Raw genomic sequence first — 17,495 nt, 5'->3', positions numbered from 1 at the left:
AATGAGCTTTGGAAAAGTTCATAAAACGCTTTGGAAATCGTGTTGTTCTTACTGGTCGAAAATGGAAATCACTGTTTACTTTCAATGATCTCAAGAAGTGTCTGCAAGCTGGGTCCATCTTCCATTATCCCCCAAAAGCCACACAGCCTCGTACAAGAAGGGATGGCTGCGAGAGGCAACTAGCAGGTCACCTATGTTAAAGAGACAGGCCAGCAGGGCAATATTCAGAACACATCAATACTTAAACTGGCCCCTTTTTTTGAGTCAGCCCGTTTGTTTCAGTAAATTTTTGAATTCAAAAAGCAGTGTAATTCTTTCCAACAGAGAGGTACCATGAATTACGTGGCTCCTCATCTGCCACCGAGCCCACCCTGAGCTAATCCTGACCCCACACAGAGTCACCGCTACCGAGGGCACCGGCCGCGCGGCCCGCCTCGGGCCCCCGGGCCGCAGTCGTGCCCGCTCCGGGGCTCCCGGCCCGGGGCTCCCGGCCCCTCCCAGGCAAGCCCCGGTTCTACCGAGCCGCGGGCAAGGCCGCGCCGACGGCACCTCACAGGCCCTCACGGTCCGCCGCCCCTCACAACCCAGTCGCGACTTCTTCAAGTCACCCCGAGAGAGGCCCGGGCCTCGCCGCGACGGAAGCCAGCGGGGAAGGCCGGCTGCCCGCCCCAGGCCCGCCGGCCCCGCGTACCTCTCTCCGCCGGCGCGGCCCGAGCGCGCAGCGGCAGAGCAGGGCGGCGGCAGCGGCTCCCAGCAGCAGCCCCAGCAGGACGGCGGGGGCCAGCAGAGCGGGCAGCGCCTGCAGCGAGCGCGCCCAGAACTGCAGCCCTACTGCCCGCAGGCAGCCCCCGGCCGCCGCCATCGGGCCCGGCCCGGCCCGGCGAGAGGAGAGAGGGGAGGGGAGGTCCCGCGGCTCGGGGCCCCTCCGCCGCCCGCCCCCCGCGCTCGCCGCGGTGGGAGGAGACCCATGGCGTATGGATGCGGCAGCTGAAGTCCGGCCTGGATCGGGGGCAGCGCCTGGAAAGTCTCCGCGGCGCCCTGGGCGTCCGCGGAGGGGCCGCCTCCCGCCATGCGGCGGCTGCTGGCCGGCCTGCTGCTGGCGCTGCTCCCTGGCGGGCCCTCCGCGCCCGCCCAGCCTCGCGGAGCGGTCACCTGGCGCGCTCGGGCCGGGGGCCGCCCTCCGCAAAGCCCCGCGGAGGGGGCCGGGGCGCCGGGCCCGCCCCGGGAGCCCTGCGGTCAGACGGCGGCAGGGGTAAGGCGGTGTACCCGCGGGGCGGCGGGCGGATCCGTGGGCCCAGGGCGGCTGATGGCGGGCGAAGGAGAGGCCCTGTCTGAGGGCGCAGCGAGTCCCACCGCGGGGTTTGCTGGAGGAGCGGTGGCCCGGCAGAGCTGCGGCAGCTTCCCAGGCGCTTGGGCTGGGGGCAGCGGCCCGAAAAGCAGCCAAAGGTTGGCGTGGTGGGGCCACTGCGACGTGCCACATGCCGGCAGTGGCTCCGCTTCGCTGTTCTTCCTGAAGAGTGTTTTTTTGTCTAGTCACAGCACCCTTGCCCACTGGAGTCAGCAGCTATTGGGAATGCTGCTAGCGGTTTAGGATGCGGCTTTTATTTTTCATTATCTATGAAGCTGTCTCAAAATGTGACAACGTAGTTTTCTTTTGCTCATGTGGAGAATACCTGAGACTGTGTGGTAGGGGATGGGGGGAGTCCTGGTTAGTTTGTGGTGTGATTACAAGAAGCCTAATCAATCGGAATGGTATTGCAGGAAAATGAAAAAGAAAAAACACCTCATTTTTCCACCATAAAAGTAAATTAATGTAAAACTTGGGAAAGTGTCTGCTGGCAATATTACTGCATTAAATTAATTACTTTTGAAGCGTGATGTGAGTGCTGGCTCCCCGAGGTAGCAATGGGCACCCTGTTTGCCAATGTGGAGCCCCTTGTCATGCCATCTGGTGTTATGGACACACGCTGCAGCAGGGTGGAAGAATTGTGCCAAATACCCAGACTATATTTTCTAGTGCAGACTCCTGAGAACAGAATGTCTGATAAGGCAGAAGAAACAAGGAGTGCTCTAATGTGATTTGCAGTTGATACAGCTGGGCGTATGCGAACACCTTAGATTTTTGTGCATGAGCTGTTGTAAAACCACACATGAATGAACGCCTGGAGTCTGTGGAAATCAGGAGCCATTTGTCCACTAGTTTTCTAGGAAGCAGGGAGTAAAGCATGTTAGCTGGCAAGCCACATTTTCTGCATGTCTTTCTGCATGCTTAGACCACTGTCTGTCTGCTTTTACTGCGGGCTCATTTACAAGGGAACTGTTGACATTCATATTCATATATATGCTCATAGAATGCAGAAGAGTCCTATTTGTGATTTATATTTATAAACTAGATTTATTTTAACACTTGACATAATAGGCCATTCTGTCGGTGTTTTATAGTTTCATCAGTGCTTTACACTAGTGTCATTACATCCATTTAGTGTACTGGTACACATTTCCTTAATGCAGGTGGGGCTCTAGAAATATCTGGCACGGATTAATTCCCTTTTAACATGTGATTTCCGTTACTGCATATCCATATACATATATGACAAATATATGCATATATATATTTCTCTCTTCTCCATAAAATTTTTTGTTTAAGTTTGCCACTGGAGTTTCCTGTTCTTACCTTTCCATGTTCGTGAGATGCTTGAGTACTCAAAATTCAGGGTCATGTGGATTATTTAACTAATGAGGAGAAATTAATAATGAACTCAAGTTTGTTTACAGGAATTCTGGAGTGCAGGAAGAGCTGTACCATGAGGTATTGGGAGATTGGCAAACAGACCCCGGTGCCTGGGGTCTCCCAGTGTCCTGCGGCTGCACAGAGTGTGCTGCATGTTCCCGCTTGTGTTAGTTTCTCTGTCCTTCCTTTCTCCTCCACAAGAGCCACCTCCCATCCCATATGTACTTGTTGTCCAGAGCAGTATCCACTTAAAACCCAGGGCTCCTGGTGCATCCAGATTTCTGAGATGTCTTGCATTTTCTGTTTTTTTTAGGGAATCTGAAGAGAGAACTATTTTCACACAAGGTTAACTAAAGTTACAGCTCTGGCAATAATCAAATTGATGGCTTCCCCAAGCTGACAAAGAAGAAAATTGTCCCTAACTTGCTGTACTGTAACAGTGGTATTGACGTGAGTCAGTGCTTAACATTACTCACATGCAGTGCTTGGGAGCAAACAGAAAGAGCAAGTGCAGATCATGTCATTCAGCAGACTTAGAAGATCACTGTTAATCAGCCAGCATTCCTAACTCTGTATTAGGAAACATTTTTATTAAATGGAAACTTGCTTATGTGACTACTACATCTTGATAAAAACAGCGGGCATTAACAATCCTAGTTTCTTTTACTGATGTTTTAGAGCTGTGGTTTCAGGACCAATCTCTGCGATCTGGGCACAAGCGGGAGGCTCTCACAGATTGCCTCATAAGCTGCAGTTTTTAGTCTGTGGTCCTTTTGAAAGGCTCTGTAATGCTCTGAAGGAAAAATGAACGTAATGTTGGTAGACTTGATCATCCAATATAGATACATTCCTAGTGACTGGATTTTCCTGTGTCCTCAAATCTGCCTTTGAAAATGGCAAGATTTTTTTTCTTTTAATTTTATACAAATAAACTAATACTTTTTAGCAAACTCTGCTGCTCCACTATTTCACAAAGGCTCAGCCTGATATTAAGTGTAAGTACAATTTGAGCCCCAAGCGTGCATAGCCATACTGGGAGACAGCAGAGCCTCATACTGCTTGACAAGCTGTGGGACACCTCTAGAGCTGTGTTGTATCTCTTCCAGTAGTTAATTCTGGGAAACTTGAGGCTTTGTGGAACACGGTTGTGTCTAATAGTGAAGCATAAATTCAGCATAAGAGTTCAGTATTAGACATTTATGAAGACAGTGCCTTGTTATAATTGCTCTCTTCTGTGTTAACTTTAGGTTATTAAAGATAATCTGTGGCTTCAAAGAGAGATGGGATGTCTGGGAATGACAGGTATGTAACTGGTATCTCTCTCTTCTCAGTGCTGTGGAGGTCCCAGGACCCCAGGTCATGGCTGTGCAGTTGGGCAGGGCACTGGAGCTGTGCCCTGGTTTTACCTGCCCCCTGATTTGGAAAAGGAAGGAAGAGGAGGGAGAAGAAATGAAGCAGTCTGGTTCAAGAGGCATCCCCTCAGGGCTGAGGTCTGGTCCCAACAAACAATATCTAAATGATTCTCACAGTAGTACTGGGCCTTCCTCCACACTCTCAGTTTGCAAGAGGAACTAGAGCTTGACCACCCATGCCTGGCTGTGGACACGTGCCTTCGGTGCTGTAGGAGCTAGGTGCCGTTGGTATGCCTGCCCAGGAGCGCAGCCCTGTGCTGCGGAGGAGAGGGATGTGGAAGCACTCGTGGTATCCCACTGGGACTCTTGATCCTGGCCCATGGGGGAGCACTCGCTCAGAATTTAGGAACAAGAGTGCTCTAGGCTCCCTAAACAACTCTTCTAGAGTGGAGCTGCTGTGAGAAGACCTTGGTTTGTACCCTACTGTGAATCATTTTCAGAAGGGAGCCATCTTTCCTCATTAGTCATCATGACGTAGTATGGGGAGCCCCCTCTGATGCCCAGCATTCAGTGTTGTTGAAAACCCATATTACGTAAAGCTATGTAGGTAGTTGCCTAGTCTGATCAAAATAGCGTATGCTGATACTTAGAGAGGTTACTTACAGGTTGGAGGAGCTGCATCTGAAGGCTGACTGCCACAGGCTCTTTCTGTACATTTGAATAAATCACTTAGTTTCTCCAAGTATCTGGTCTTTATTTTCTCTATAGATGTATAATAGAGTGTGCTAGCTCACCCAAGTGTAGTGGAATTGAGTAGTCTGAAAGGTTATCACATCCTCATACAGCACATTAACAGGGGCAGTCTGAAATAGCCCTCATAGCTGTGGTTCGCTGAGATGATTTAATGATGGGCATTTGCCAGTAAATTACACAGTCTGAAGAAGTCGTCTAGTGAGATGCCTCTAATTTCTTTGTTCTGTGCCATGGCTAATTCACAACTAAGTTAATTAATTTAAATATGAAGGCAAATAATTCAGATTTCCTGAGCTTCCTTGTTTCTTCCTTGTTATTTATTCAATGTAATCTTTCCTGCTCAGATCTTGCTTTCTGATGGGTTGCAAATTATTAATGTACCATCCACTTAGAGAGGAAATGCATGCAGTTTTGTAGTTCAGAAGAACCTTCTGGAGCTAAAGAAAAAGTGGGGCTATTGGAGGATTTTGACATGCAACATCTTTTTGTTAGTGGTTGAATCTCTGCCATTTTGTTAGTCGGTAAATGAGGGGCTGCTACAAGCGCTGAATTTTATGTTTGATTTTATAACTGAGAATTGTCCCATTCTAATAAACATGGATTTTTAACATATTTAAGCTAAATTTTCAGTGGTTTCTTTACTCAAGGTGCTAGACCCTTTATTTTTTACTGAAGAAGTTCTCACTTAAAGCAGCGAGATGGGAACTTCTGCATAAAACCTTTGTCATTGAAAATGGCAGCGTGCTGAAGTGAAGCAGTTTGTGGCAGCACACCAATCTCAGGGTTGTGTTGGAAACTTTTTTGAGTTGTTTCTGGGTAAGGTGAGAAAGAGCAGTCCCAGAATAGCCCTGTGATTGGGTTACACAGTGGATTCTTAAGAGTTATGTTCAAGTCTGCTCTGACTTACTCAAAACAGGCCTGGAAAGTAGATTTGTTTTGTTTTATTGATGCCCATAGTTGCTTTGACTTTGTAACAAGAAAAGCTAAGGGCAACATTCAAAACTGAAATACAGTAAATTACTACCTTTGCCTGTTCATTGTTGTGTGTAATTTAAAAGTTGGATCTTGTATCCTGGATGGTTTTCAGGACAGGGAATAATTCAGAACAACAAAAAAAATACAGTAAGCAGGTATATTTAACTCTTTTCTCCCCCACTGAAATAAAGCGAGATTATTCAAAACTTCACTGATAAATTCTGGGGGAAAGCAAACCGGACTGCAGACATGGGACTTGAAATATGCAGCCCTTGAAAGCTGAGAATTAGAATGACTGTCTCAGTTAAATTGCTTCTTTTTCCTCCCAGTGTCAGATAATTTTTAATTCTGATCTTGACATTTCACAAACTTGTCAGAGTCTTCACTTTCCTACTGTAATTTGGCAGGTTAGGATGTGTTGTAAAGGTATGGGAGCTTTAAGGACATACTGGAGTCTTTGCTGCAAACCTATTGCAAAACTATTTTAATTTCATGTCATCCTATTTAATTGCCATGGGCAAGAATAACCTTCGCCTTGACTTCTATCAAGAACAAGTAAGGCACTGTAGTGTTATACCTACCCTTCTAAAAGTGGTCCATCTGTGCCACTAATGTGTTCAGGACTCAGCCCCTTTAGTCCAGTGGTAAAGGCTTATGCTTCAGCACTGAAGGTCCCTGTCGTTACTCAGAACCAACTTCTTGGCAAAGGACACTATGCAGACCACAAACAGAGGATAGCTTCTTTTCTTAGATACCCATCCTTCCATCCCCTGACCATATGAGCACAGACCCACTGTCACCACAGTCTCCCATGGTGGGTGCATTTTATACGAGGTCAGATCCTCTCTGTATATGCACACCCTGAGCAGCAAGTGAATGCAGTGAGAGCTGAGAGCTCTCCTTCCTGTGTTGCCTGTGCCTTGAGTGTGGCTGCTGGAGGTCCAAAAGTGCAAAAGATCACCACCCAAAGCAATAGTGCACAAAGCTGAGGAGTGGCAAGTAACTGCCTGGGGAGAACAGCAAAGAAAATTGAACAGCGTTAAATAGTGGAGACTGTTCTGATCAACGGTGCGTTTGTCATTTCATAGTGTTGTGGCACTGCTCAGTATGTGGGACTGAGTGAATGCTATAGTAACATGAGTGGTAAAATGTTGCACTGATCTTCCAGCTGTTTCAGCTATATTAATATTTATTTTCATGTTTTCATTTTGTAATTCAATACAAAGTTGACCTACCAGTGCTGGTAATTAGTTAGGAATATGCAGTTTAAGACAGGGTTCTGGCATATCGGTTTATAGAGGATTAAATCATGGGAAAACATTTTAGTAACATGCTAATTAAAAGTAAGATAGGATATTTAACAACTCGATAATACACTGTAAAAATGTGGAATGTGTACTTATGGAAAACAGAACAAAGAAAATTTTGTCTTAAAGATGGTGATATTGTCTCACCTCTCAAAAGAAAGTGAAATTACTGCCTTTCTTTGATGGACTGTTTCACTTGGCATCTTTGGAAACTTTTGCAGGAAAGCCCCAGAGTAAGCCTCATGCTCTGCTGGTTTGCTCACTGGGAAATGTTTTGGCCTGAGGCGTTGTAGTCCGGGAGTGCCTGGTGGCAGCCTGGCAAGCCCTGCCTGCGAGGGGGCTGTTGGGCTGCGTGTAAAGCTGAAACTGTTCCTCTGCTTTCCAAAATTTCCCTGTTGAAAAGGAGTGGGAATAGTTTCCATATAGAAACTAATGGAAGTGAAGACCATGCAGCTCTGATAATAGCTTTTCTGAAAACAGCTAGAAAAATGGCAAAGATTGAAGCTGTAAGAAGAGAAGTGGAAAGAACAAGGAGATGGCAGAGTCGGTGTCAGAATTGGCATGCACCTCTGAAGTGGCACTGACAGTGGTGTGCTCGCACTTCTGAGCAGTGGGGTATCCAAATGAAAGCTTGATGCCTGTTAGTGATAGGCTTCAGGAGTCAAGTGTTAGTATTTTCCCACCTCAGATGAATCTATTTGTTAAAAAAAAGCAATTTCATAACGGAAATCTAGAATAGACGTGAAAACCACAGAATGTGTTATGCCCGTACTGTCCTTTCTCAGATATTCAGCATCCAGCTTTTCAAGCAATCATCAGCCATCTACAATCCACCTAGGACCTTATCTGAAAAGAGGCAGCAGGTGAATTGATAAATACCCCTATGTTGTCTTGATGTTAAGAGTATGCAGCAAGTTACGCAGAAAAAGAAAAACAGTTATGTTCTTGTAGGTTAGCTGGACCGAGCTGTATAATGTTCTAGTGACAATTAAATGTACGTGGATCAGGAAAAAGTTATTTTATTTAACTGACAGTCGATACTACAAAAAATCGTGAGATAGAAAAGTGCTGCTTTACTGGAAAGGGAAACCAGGGTATTACAAAACAGTCGATATTGTTAAAAATTAATAGGAAGAATGAGAAGAAATCTGGAGGAAGGCAGTGGCACATGTTGCTTTATGGACACACGTGACACTGATTTAATATATGTAAGCAAAACTTTCCACTGCTGGGAAGATACAAGAGAATTTGCAGAAGTATCATTGTAATCATCATCAATGTTGAGGCTGCTTAACATAATGTCAAGAACCTGCAAAATCCCCAACCTCCAATTACTGATGATGGAGCAGCCAATTAACATGCCTGGAGACTTCTGCTGGGAGCTGGGCACACTATCTCGGGATTGTAAGTGATGGCAAAGTACAACTTGAAAACAGACTCATCTCTGTAATTAGTAATCCAGAGATTTATTCAGAGTCAAAGAATGTGATCAGTTAATTAAATTGGTTACTGTGGACTTGATACTCTCCAGAGGGGAATACCAAGGATTTGCTGTCACATGAAAAGTGCAGTTGGGTGTGCTGATGGAGATGTCGTGCTGCATAGGGCACACAAACAAAATATATTTTATGATGCAATTATGCCCTTCTTGTTGACTGACCTCCCTCATCCAAAATACAGAGGGAAATGATCTGCTAAACAAGAAGTACTCGCAAGGCAGTAGTTGCTCAACCCAGCCCATACATTTTGCCATTTTGTCTTCTGACTCTTAACGAAGTCCTACAAAGAAGCTCCATGTCTTCAATCAGGGCTTCTGTTTGCTATAAAGCAAAGTGCATCTCCTGTAGTCTGGCAAGAAAACAAAACGGAGAATTTGTTCTCCACCTCCATAGCGATGGAGTAGCAATTGCATTGATATGTGAGAGACACAGCAAATATAAAATCAATCTTTTTCAATGTTTGGATATATCTATACAAAACGGTGAAGCGGCTTGACTTAGTAGTTGGAACATAGGTTTAGAGCCATTGGATGTAGGATATAGTATGATACTTGGATCTGCTGGCACATGCCATGGCCAGGTGGGCTCAGACTGGTAGCTGGCAGGTCTGCACTGCACTTACAGTTCAGCACCGGTGTCATCCTGAGTGATTTGGGCTGTTGCTTAGTCTTGAAACAGAAATATGCCATGCATGACTACCCTGAAAAAATTCCAGCCCCGAAGATATGCAGACATTTGGTATTGTAATGATACATATTACTGTTCTCACCAAATTTACCTTGTTATTTTTACAGTCCCTAAATTAGTCTGAGTCTGTTGCATCGTTTAACAGTGGTTTAAGTATTTTAGTGAAACTTAGGGAAGTGAATTAAAACTGATGGTGAAAGAGAAAAAACTAGCTTTTCCTGGCCCATAGATCCACAATTTTGTCCAATATAAACCGCTCCCAAATAAAAGACATGCTATTCCAGCATGGGAAGATAGTGAAGCTCCCCAAGGTGCATGTATCCATCTGGGTTCTGTAAGCAGCAGGACTCTTATCTCATTCAGTCTTTTCAGTGATTCATGTGCATCAATGCTTCAAGGCCCTTTATAGGATCTCCTTTTAAGGGTCCAATTCTGAATGCTCTGTACATGTCTTTTCTATTTACAGCTAACAGTGTTTCTCTATATTATTATTCCAACAAAGCAAGCATTTTCAAAACAACGCTGCTTCTCATATTAATTGAGATTTTACTATCTTCAGCTTTTCATATTTCATTAACATGTTTTTTAAAAATTAAAACTTTATAGAAAAATGTCATTTGCCAAAAATCTTTGCTTTTCAGTGAGAGTGTTTGTTCATATGCATCTTGCTAATGATTAAAATATGAGATTTAAAAATAAGTAATAAATGAGAACTATTATGCAAAGAATGAAAAAAAGTATCTTCTTTAAACATGGACAGCCAACTAACATTTTGAAATTTTCATGACATTCTTTTCTTCATTCAGCAGCTTTACCTTTTGACAATTTAGTATATTAAATTATTGACTTTTAGTGCAAGCTCCTTTTATTAATGGCATAGGTGCTTTTCATCAGTAGATGAAAGTGGTATGCTATGATTTCGGAACTGTTCTTCTAATTTTGTGTGTTATCATGCACTAATCTTTCATTAAAATTTAAGAGTATAAGCTAGCATTTGTATTGCTAATTACTAAATTGAGGAGCATTTGGTTTGATAGCACTCCAGCTGAAAGGGAACTGAGACCCTTACTCAGCTGAGAAGTATTTTGGTTCTGAATATGTATTGGCATGGTTAATTGGCAGACTGTATCTTTGAAGCAGAACACCCTTAGCACTGAGGACACTCATGTTGTAGAGTGCTTCAATTATTTATACTTTGCTGAAAATTTCTTTTTGTTGAAAATATTGACAGTTGATTTAAGGCTGGAACCTTTCAATTCATGCATTAGATACTTTACATGTAAATGGCAAGAAGTTTTCTGTGGGATATATGTGAGTTCCCAAGGTAGGAAACAGTTTTGTTCTAACTACTACTGGTTTTTGTGGGGCAAATCCCATCTCTGTTTCCTGTCTGGGCTCATGTCTGTGTTACCTATATTGATTTTAAGTGCTTTGCGGGAGAGGGTGCTGGTCGCTCTGGGCACACAGAGGACCAGGTATCCCTGGCTGGAATCTTCACCAAGTGGCTGCTGCACAGGAGCCGGCTTTAGCTCTAATGCAGTGTTGCCTTGGTTTTCAGCAATTCCTTTACCTCCGGTCATTCAAGCAAGTGAAGCCCCTCACTGCCTCTTGACTTCTGCAGCCTCGGACAATCAGTGGAGCCATTCGCTGTTTGCTTTGATACCCTCATGGACAAAGAAGATTTTGTTCAAACGAGAGTCCTCCATTAACCACCAGCTGGTCAGCAAAAGATGGTTTTGCCACTTTTAATGTTTCTAAGGATTGTAGCAATTATATCAAAAGCGAATGTTGCTGGGAATTTACTACCCGATTAGTATGTCTCTAATTCTGTCTCAAGTGATTATGTTCACTTGAGATGCCTTCAGCAACACCAACTAGTTGTGAGACTGCCAAGGAATTATTGTGGCAGATACAGCTATGTGATTGCTGCGTAAATTCTGATTGACACTTAGTAATGAAACACATCTGTATGGTCTGATGAACTTTGTGCATAGTGTATTTTGTTAGGGAATTGTGATAGCCGAAAGATGAATATATCAATTAAGATACTAGTAATTACTTGTGGGAGTAAGTAGTTGATACTTACTTATTTTGGACTAGAAAAAAAGGTTAGCTACTGGGAAAACAAAGCTCTTAAATTTGAAGGCAATTAATACCTCTAATTTTTTTTTCTTCATTTCATTATTTACATAATTTAACTTGTGCTGCACTTTGTGAATTATGCTGTTTTCATACACTGTGTAGACTTTTCCCCTTCCTCCACAGCCTGAAGATGTGTCCAATATGTCAGTGTCTTCTGGATTTGGAATAACCCTTCAGAAATGCGGTGTGGTAAGTTTTCTTACATTTCTCTTGTTAATTTGATGGGAAGTTTGTACCCAAATGCCCTTTAAAAAGTGGGAAAAGAATTGTATCCATGCTGAATATTTGGGAGAATGTCCATTTTGATGTTAAGATGGTTGCACCCTTTGTAAGAGGCACAGTTTTGCAAGTTGATTCAAAACTGGATAGTGAAATCTTATCTCGGGGGATTTTGGATTGTGGTCAAAGTAGACGCCTCAGTGTGAATTTGTAAAACTATAAATGGGCAAAGAAATCACACACAAGACTTGATAGAGATAGACACAAACATCTTTAGAGGATGAGATAAGCCTTCTGAGATACTCTCCTGGCTCAACCATGTCAAGTATGGACTACCTCTGTCAAGTATGAACTCCTTTCAAAGGATGGGGCACTGATCCCTGTGACACCCATTGTGTCTTTGGGCATCCTATCACACAGCCATAGAATCATAGAATCTTTGGGTTGAAAGAGACCTTTAAAGGTCATTTAGTCCACCCCCCCTGCAATGAGCAGGGACATCTTCAACTAGAGCAGGTTGCTCAGAGCCCTGTCCAACCTGACCTGGAATGTTTCCAGAGATGAGGCATCTACTACCTCTCTGGGCAACGTGTGCCAGTGTTTCACCACAGAATCATAGAATCTTTGGATTGGAAGGGACCCTTTAAGGTCACCTAGTCCAACCCCCCTGCAATGAGCAGGGACATCTCCAACTAGAGCAGGTTGCTCAGAGCCTCATCCAACCTGACCTTGAACATTTCCAGGGATGGGGCATCTACCACCTCTCTGGGCAACCTGTGCCAATGTTTCACCGCCCTCAGTGTGAAAAATTTCTTCCTTAGATCTAGTCTAAATCTACCCTCTTCTAGTTTAAAACCCTTGTCCTATGGCAACAGGCCTTGCTACAAAGTCTGTCCCCATCTTTTTTATAAGCCCCCTTTAAGTACTGAAGAGCTGCAAGAAGGTCTTCCCAGAGCCTTCTCTTCTCCAGGCTGAACAACCCCAACTCTCTCAGCCTGTCCTCACAGGAGAGGTGTTCCATCCCTCTGACCATGTCTGTGGCCCTCACCTGGACCCTTTCCAACAGGTCCATGTCTTCCCTATGCTGAGGGCTCCAGAGCTGGACGCAGCACTGCAGGTGGGGTCTCACCAGAGCGGAGCAGAGGGGCACAATCACCTCCCTCGACCTGCTGGCCACGCTGCTTTGGATGAGGCCCAGGATACAGTTGGCCTTCTGGGCTGTGAGCACAGAAGAGCCACTGTGTCATAGTCTGCATATTCAGTGGGACTCAGCTACAGCACAGTATTTAATGAAAAAAAGGTTTCATATGACTTGTGTAAAATGCTTATGAGGAGCAAAGACCTCCTTAATATACGGAAATTTTAAACCTTACATTTTATTTTTACTTTATGTGGCATAGGTTGATAGATCTACCTAGGCTATTATTTTTCTTTTCTCCCCCCCCCCCCCCTTTTTTGTTTTTTACACTGGATGAAGCAAGTCTGAATATTTATAATTAGAGACAGTTCATCTTACTTGTCCGTTGGAGAGAGAAGGCAGATCCAACTTAAAGACAAATCTGAATTCAGCCACTGAAATGCTATATATGAGGGTAGAGGAGTCAGTAACTAGTAGAGAAGAGGTGACATTATGACCTGCACTAGATCATTTGCATAGAGAATAATGAATATGCATCACATCTCATGGCACTAATTACCTATAACGTTGTTACTGAAATGGCTGCGTATCATAATTAATGAGGCTGAATATTGAGCATTTGAGGCATAAGAAGCAGTAACACAGAATCTTCTGCTGTTTTGGCTGTAGATTCCCAATTTTTATATCAGACCTTCTCCGAAAGAGAGTTTGAGACAGTTACATATTGTTTTTTTCTGATTCATAGCACAGCCTCACACAGGCTCATTAAAAATTGTGAAATCCTGCTGTACAAGATCAAAGTTGGTCTGTTGTAGGTGCTAGAGTTACCAGAAAATAATTTTGCAGTGCTTTTAGTTGTAAATTACTGAAAACTATGGCAATTGTATGTGATTGTTTTCCATCTTCAAATGCAGTTCACATTTTATTTTCCTTTGCTTACCTTGTCATCTACTTCAATCCTAATTCATCTGAACAGATGCTTTCCTGCTAAGAGACAGACTGGCCATATGGTGGTCTTTAGCTGTTTTAAATGAAAAAATGTGAATTTTGCACATTTTCCTTCTACCATGAGTGGCTCCTCAGACCGTGGAGATGACATATGTTTACTTCTTGGAGGCAGGATTTTTCCAACACCTTATCACAGAAATACCTTGATTGAAACTGGGGTGTTCAAATTTTGGCTGTGCTTCTAGGGCCCAGTCCCTTCCTTCTTTCCAGAAATGTTCTCCTTTGAGAGCTTCATTCTATAGTATGACACGAACGTTTCTGTGATGGTACTTCATAATGACAATAATCTTGAGCAGAGCTGAAATACACCTTTAAATTTGACTGATTGGCTGTTAACACATTTACCCGTCTCATTTCTTGACCTCCTAAGCATTCTTGTGTTGCAGATCATCTATGTTACAAGCATCCTTTTTTTTTTTTTTTTTTTGTCCTTTCATGTTTCGAGTTGTTCTAAGTTGTTCCCAAAGATCCTTCGTTCCTTTTACTTCCATGGCAATTCCTTTTTCCTGTCTTTTCTCCTAGCATATCCTTGCTCTTGCTGTGGTTCTTTCATTCCACTTTCTCAGGTACCTGAAGTGACACGGCTTGCAGGGGGTGATGGCACACACGGTGTGTTTCAGCTGCAGGGAGGAAATGGCATAAACACTTACGCATTATCAGTGGCTGCCATTGGGTTCAGTTTCTTTAGATGGTTGTCAGCATAGTCACCTGCTCCAAAAGCAAGAAAAAACATCTTCAGGCAAATTAGAGGACCAACTTAGAGGAGACATCCAGTGGCTGCTGATACCAATGGCAGCTGCATATGGAGGAGGCTCTTTCTAGGGGAGGTCAAATCCAACAGCTTCCCTTCTGCTGGATTCTCATCTTCTGCTGGATTCTCATCTTCTGCTGGATTCTCATCTTCTGCTGGATTCTCATCTTCTGCTGGATTCTCATCTTCTGCTGGATTCTCATCTTCTGCTGGATTCTCATCTTCTGCTGGATTCTCATCTTCTGCTGGATTCTCATCTTCTGCTTTCTCCAGTGCTAGCAGGAAAAAAAACCCAAATTCTTTCAACCCCTTTGCAGTTTAGCTTAAAACTGACTGCCAGTCAAAAATAAAGAATGCAAAACATGTATTTAATATTGATCAGAAATGGAAGACTGTGGTGGGAGATAGCCAGTACAATTGGTATGCCTCTGAAGGGTTGCTTTGTTTAGTCACTGAATTAAGAATTTTATTAAGTGAAAAAAAATGAAGAGAAAGTGCAAAATTGGTTGGAGAAAGAGAATAAACAGTGTGTGTGAGCATGCATTAAACCTCCTGCTTAGGGGAAGGAGAGGACTAATGCTGACATATTCCCCCACCTGCCCGTGAATATACATATACTACTTTCTCTCCCTATTTTATTGTAGGGTTTTATCTAAATTACTGTCTACATCCCCTCTCCCCAAAACTAAAGGAATGTATTTGTGCCTGCTTAGAAGCACAGGAAGAGATGCTGAAACCCTCATTTTTTGCCTTCATCTCACAGAAGAGCAAGGGAAAGGAATAGGAAAATAAAGGGAGGAAAAGTTTTTCTAGTTTCCCCTGTTTCCTCAGCTCCCTCTTTCGCTGGTGCATACCCGTTTGTCTGCACAAGACCATTCTCACTTACTGTGGAGCATGATACAGTATTAACAACTCGTGCAGTTTGGACCTTGAATCTTTCAAGGTGTGTTTTCTTGTTTTGGTGATTGGGTCAGGGTCTTTGCTTTGTGGCTTTGGGTTTTCTTTATGTGTCTTTGAGGCTTTTTTCACATTTAATTTTGTTTGTACTTTTTAAAGCGGGTTTCTAGCCTTTGTGACTGCACAGGAAAGGTTGAAAGGCATGTTGACTGCATCATGTCAGTTTAGAAACCAGGGGAGAGAAAATCTGCCCAAAATATGTCACATTTTTAATATTGGGTGATATTAAGTCTCATAAATGTTGAGATGTAATTCATGATATACAAACATATGAAATTGGTAATGCTTTCCTCACAAATATGATTAAGCCTATTTTTATATGTGCTGACAATTATTTGCAGAATCTAGTAAAATGAATAGTTGGGTTTTTTCTCTGTAAGATTTGTTTAATACAATTGAGGTTGAATTTGCTGTAATGAGTTCAGAAAATTTAGTGTAGTATACCAAGGAGAGTAAGTTATAGAAAAAGATTCATTCAAATGTACTTTAATTATTGTCACTTAAATAGAAAAATGCAAACTAAGCAATAATAATGTCAATAAACTGTTTCTTCTCCTTGATTCATACGATGCTAAAACTGTAATCTCTTTCAATACTGAACTAATATGAAATGCGGTGACCAATGGTGCGCAATGAAATCATAACTACATATGTTGAACCTTGTGGCTGCCATGAACTCTGGTGTGCTTTCTGAAGTCCATTACAATTCATATTTTTAGAACTCATTTCTGTGGGGGCTGCTTTATTATTTCTATTTGCTGGTGTCCAGGTACAGAATAGACATTTCATGGAAAGGAGGAAGAAAAAAGAGTCAGCCTGAATCATACTTTGGTCAGTTAAATAAATGTTAATTTGGTGTTAGAAGCCTGGTAATACCATCATGGGTATACTATAGGCCAGCATATTATAGATCTGATAAAGTTTTAGCCAATTCTGGTTTAATATGAGTTAAAGGGGAAGGCAATTTGGAAGGTGAGAGGTCAGTAAGCAACTCTGGGCTCAAAGTAATTTCCTTTAGAGGATATAATTACTCAGTGAGAGTTAACAGCCAAATGGAGTAAATAACTAAAACCACGTAGTGCATGTTGCTGGAGATTGGTGATTATCTTACGAGCTTCACCACTAACTGGAAGCAGGGCCATGTCCACTGGTAGCTCCCTCAGCCCTCACATGGGAAGGGTGAATCGAAGTAGCTGGCACCCTTTGGAGAGTGTGATTGCTGTGAAGAAAGGGAAATGGAGACCAAAACTATGTGGAGAGAATGAATTTGCAGTGAGGGCAGCTTGCAAGAGAAACATCCTTGTGGTACAGAAGCTCAAAGTTAAGAATTTTCCAGACTCTGGTTACAAAGTTGTGATCTAGTTCTGTGTTGTATGAGGTATCACGGGGATATTCAGATTCTTGTTTTCACTTGTGTCTGTGCATGAACTGGGTTTCCAAGTTCTGACTTTCTGTCCCTTTGTCTCCAAGCGACAGCTTGACATACTGAAGATTAAAATCTCCTTCGGAGTTTGAGATGAAACTGAGTTGTAGTGCCATTTGCAGGTCGCTCAGAATGCCTTCAGAAAAGAAGTTTATGCGTATAGCAAACTTTTGTTAGTAATCAGGGCTACTAATTTTGTTGTTAAGATGCACATACAGCCATTTTGCACCATTAATATTTCTGTTTTCAGGTGGATGTTGAACGTGACCCTCAAACTGCATACATTACAATTATGATTAATAACACCAACACGCTGCTCTCAACAAACATTACAGATCTTATCCTCCTGGACAATATCACTGGTCTACATGTTCAAAAAAACAGTGGTAATGAGACCACTGGTGGTATACAGATTTACAGGAAAAGATCCTTGCAAGGTAAGATCTGCAGGGAAATACCCTTGCTTACACATGTGGAAAAGGATCTGTTCAAATCATGACATTTAGTTAGTTTGGGGTTTTTTATTATTTTTGGTGGTGTTAATTCGCCGATT

The 17,495-nt window shown here is 43.0% G+C and overlaps 2 protein-coding genes across 2 annotated transcripts in view; one reads left to right on the top strand and one right to left on the bottom strand.

Annotated features, from left to right (window-relative positions):
• EVC (EvC ciliary complex subunit 1) overlaps positions 1-985 on the bottom strand; it is a gene marked incomplete at its 3' end in the record, with an annotated part of 55,616 nt that extends 54,631 nt beyond the window's left edge. Inside the window, exon 1 of the mRNA XM_081999035.1 lies at positions 692-985. Coding sequence (XP_081855161.1) covers positions 692-862 — 171 coding nt within the window. The 5' untranslated portion in view covers positions 863-985. The remainder of the gene's footprint in view (positions 1-691) is intronic.
• A 69-nt stretch (positions 986-1,054) lies between these two features.
• The window catches only part of EVC2 (EvC ciliary complex subunit 2), a 78,110-nt gene continuing 61,669 nt past the window's right edge, over positions 1,055-17,495 (top strand). Inside the window, exons 1-5 of the mRNA XM_081999439.1 lie at positions 1,055-1,252; positions 3,979-4,033; positions 10,863-11,023; positions 11,570-11,635; positions 17,193-17,379. Coding sequence (XP_081855565.1) covers positions 1,070-1,252; positions 3,979-4,033; positions 10,863-11,023; positions 11,570-11,635; positions 17,193-17,379 — 652 coding nt within the window. The 5' untranslated portion in view covers positions 1,055-1,069. The remainder of the gene's footprint in view (positions 1,253-3,978; positions 4,034-10,862; positions 11,024-11,569; positions 11,636-17,192; positions 17,380-17,495) is intronic.

Source organism: Phaethon aethereus, assembly GCF_964289735.1.
Source record: "Phaethon aethereus genome assembly, chromosome: 4".
In the NCBI taxonomy this organism is placed as follows: Eukaryota; Metazoa; Chordata; class Aves; order Phaethontiformes; family Phaethontidae; genus Phaethon; species Phaethon aethereus.
The sequence above is the reverse complement of the archived record's forward strand: the minus strand, read 5'-3'. Positions and strand labels throughout refer to the sequence as shown.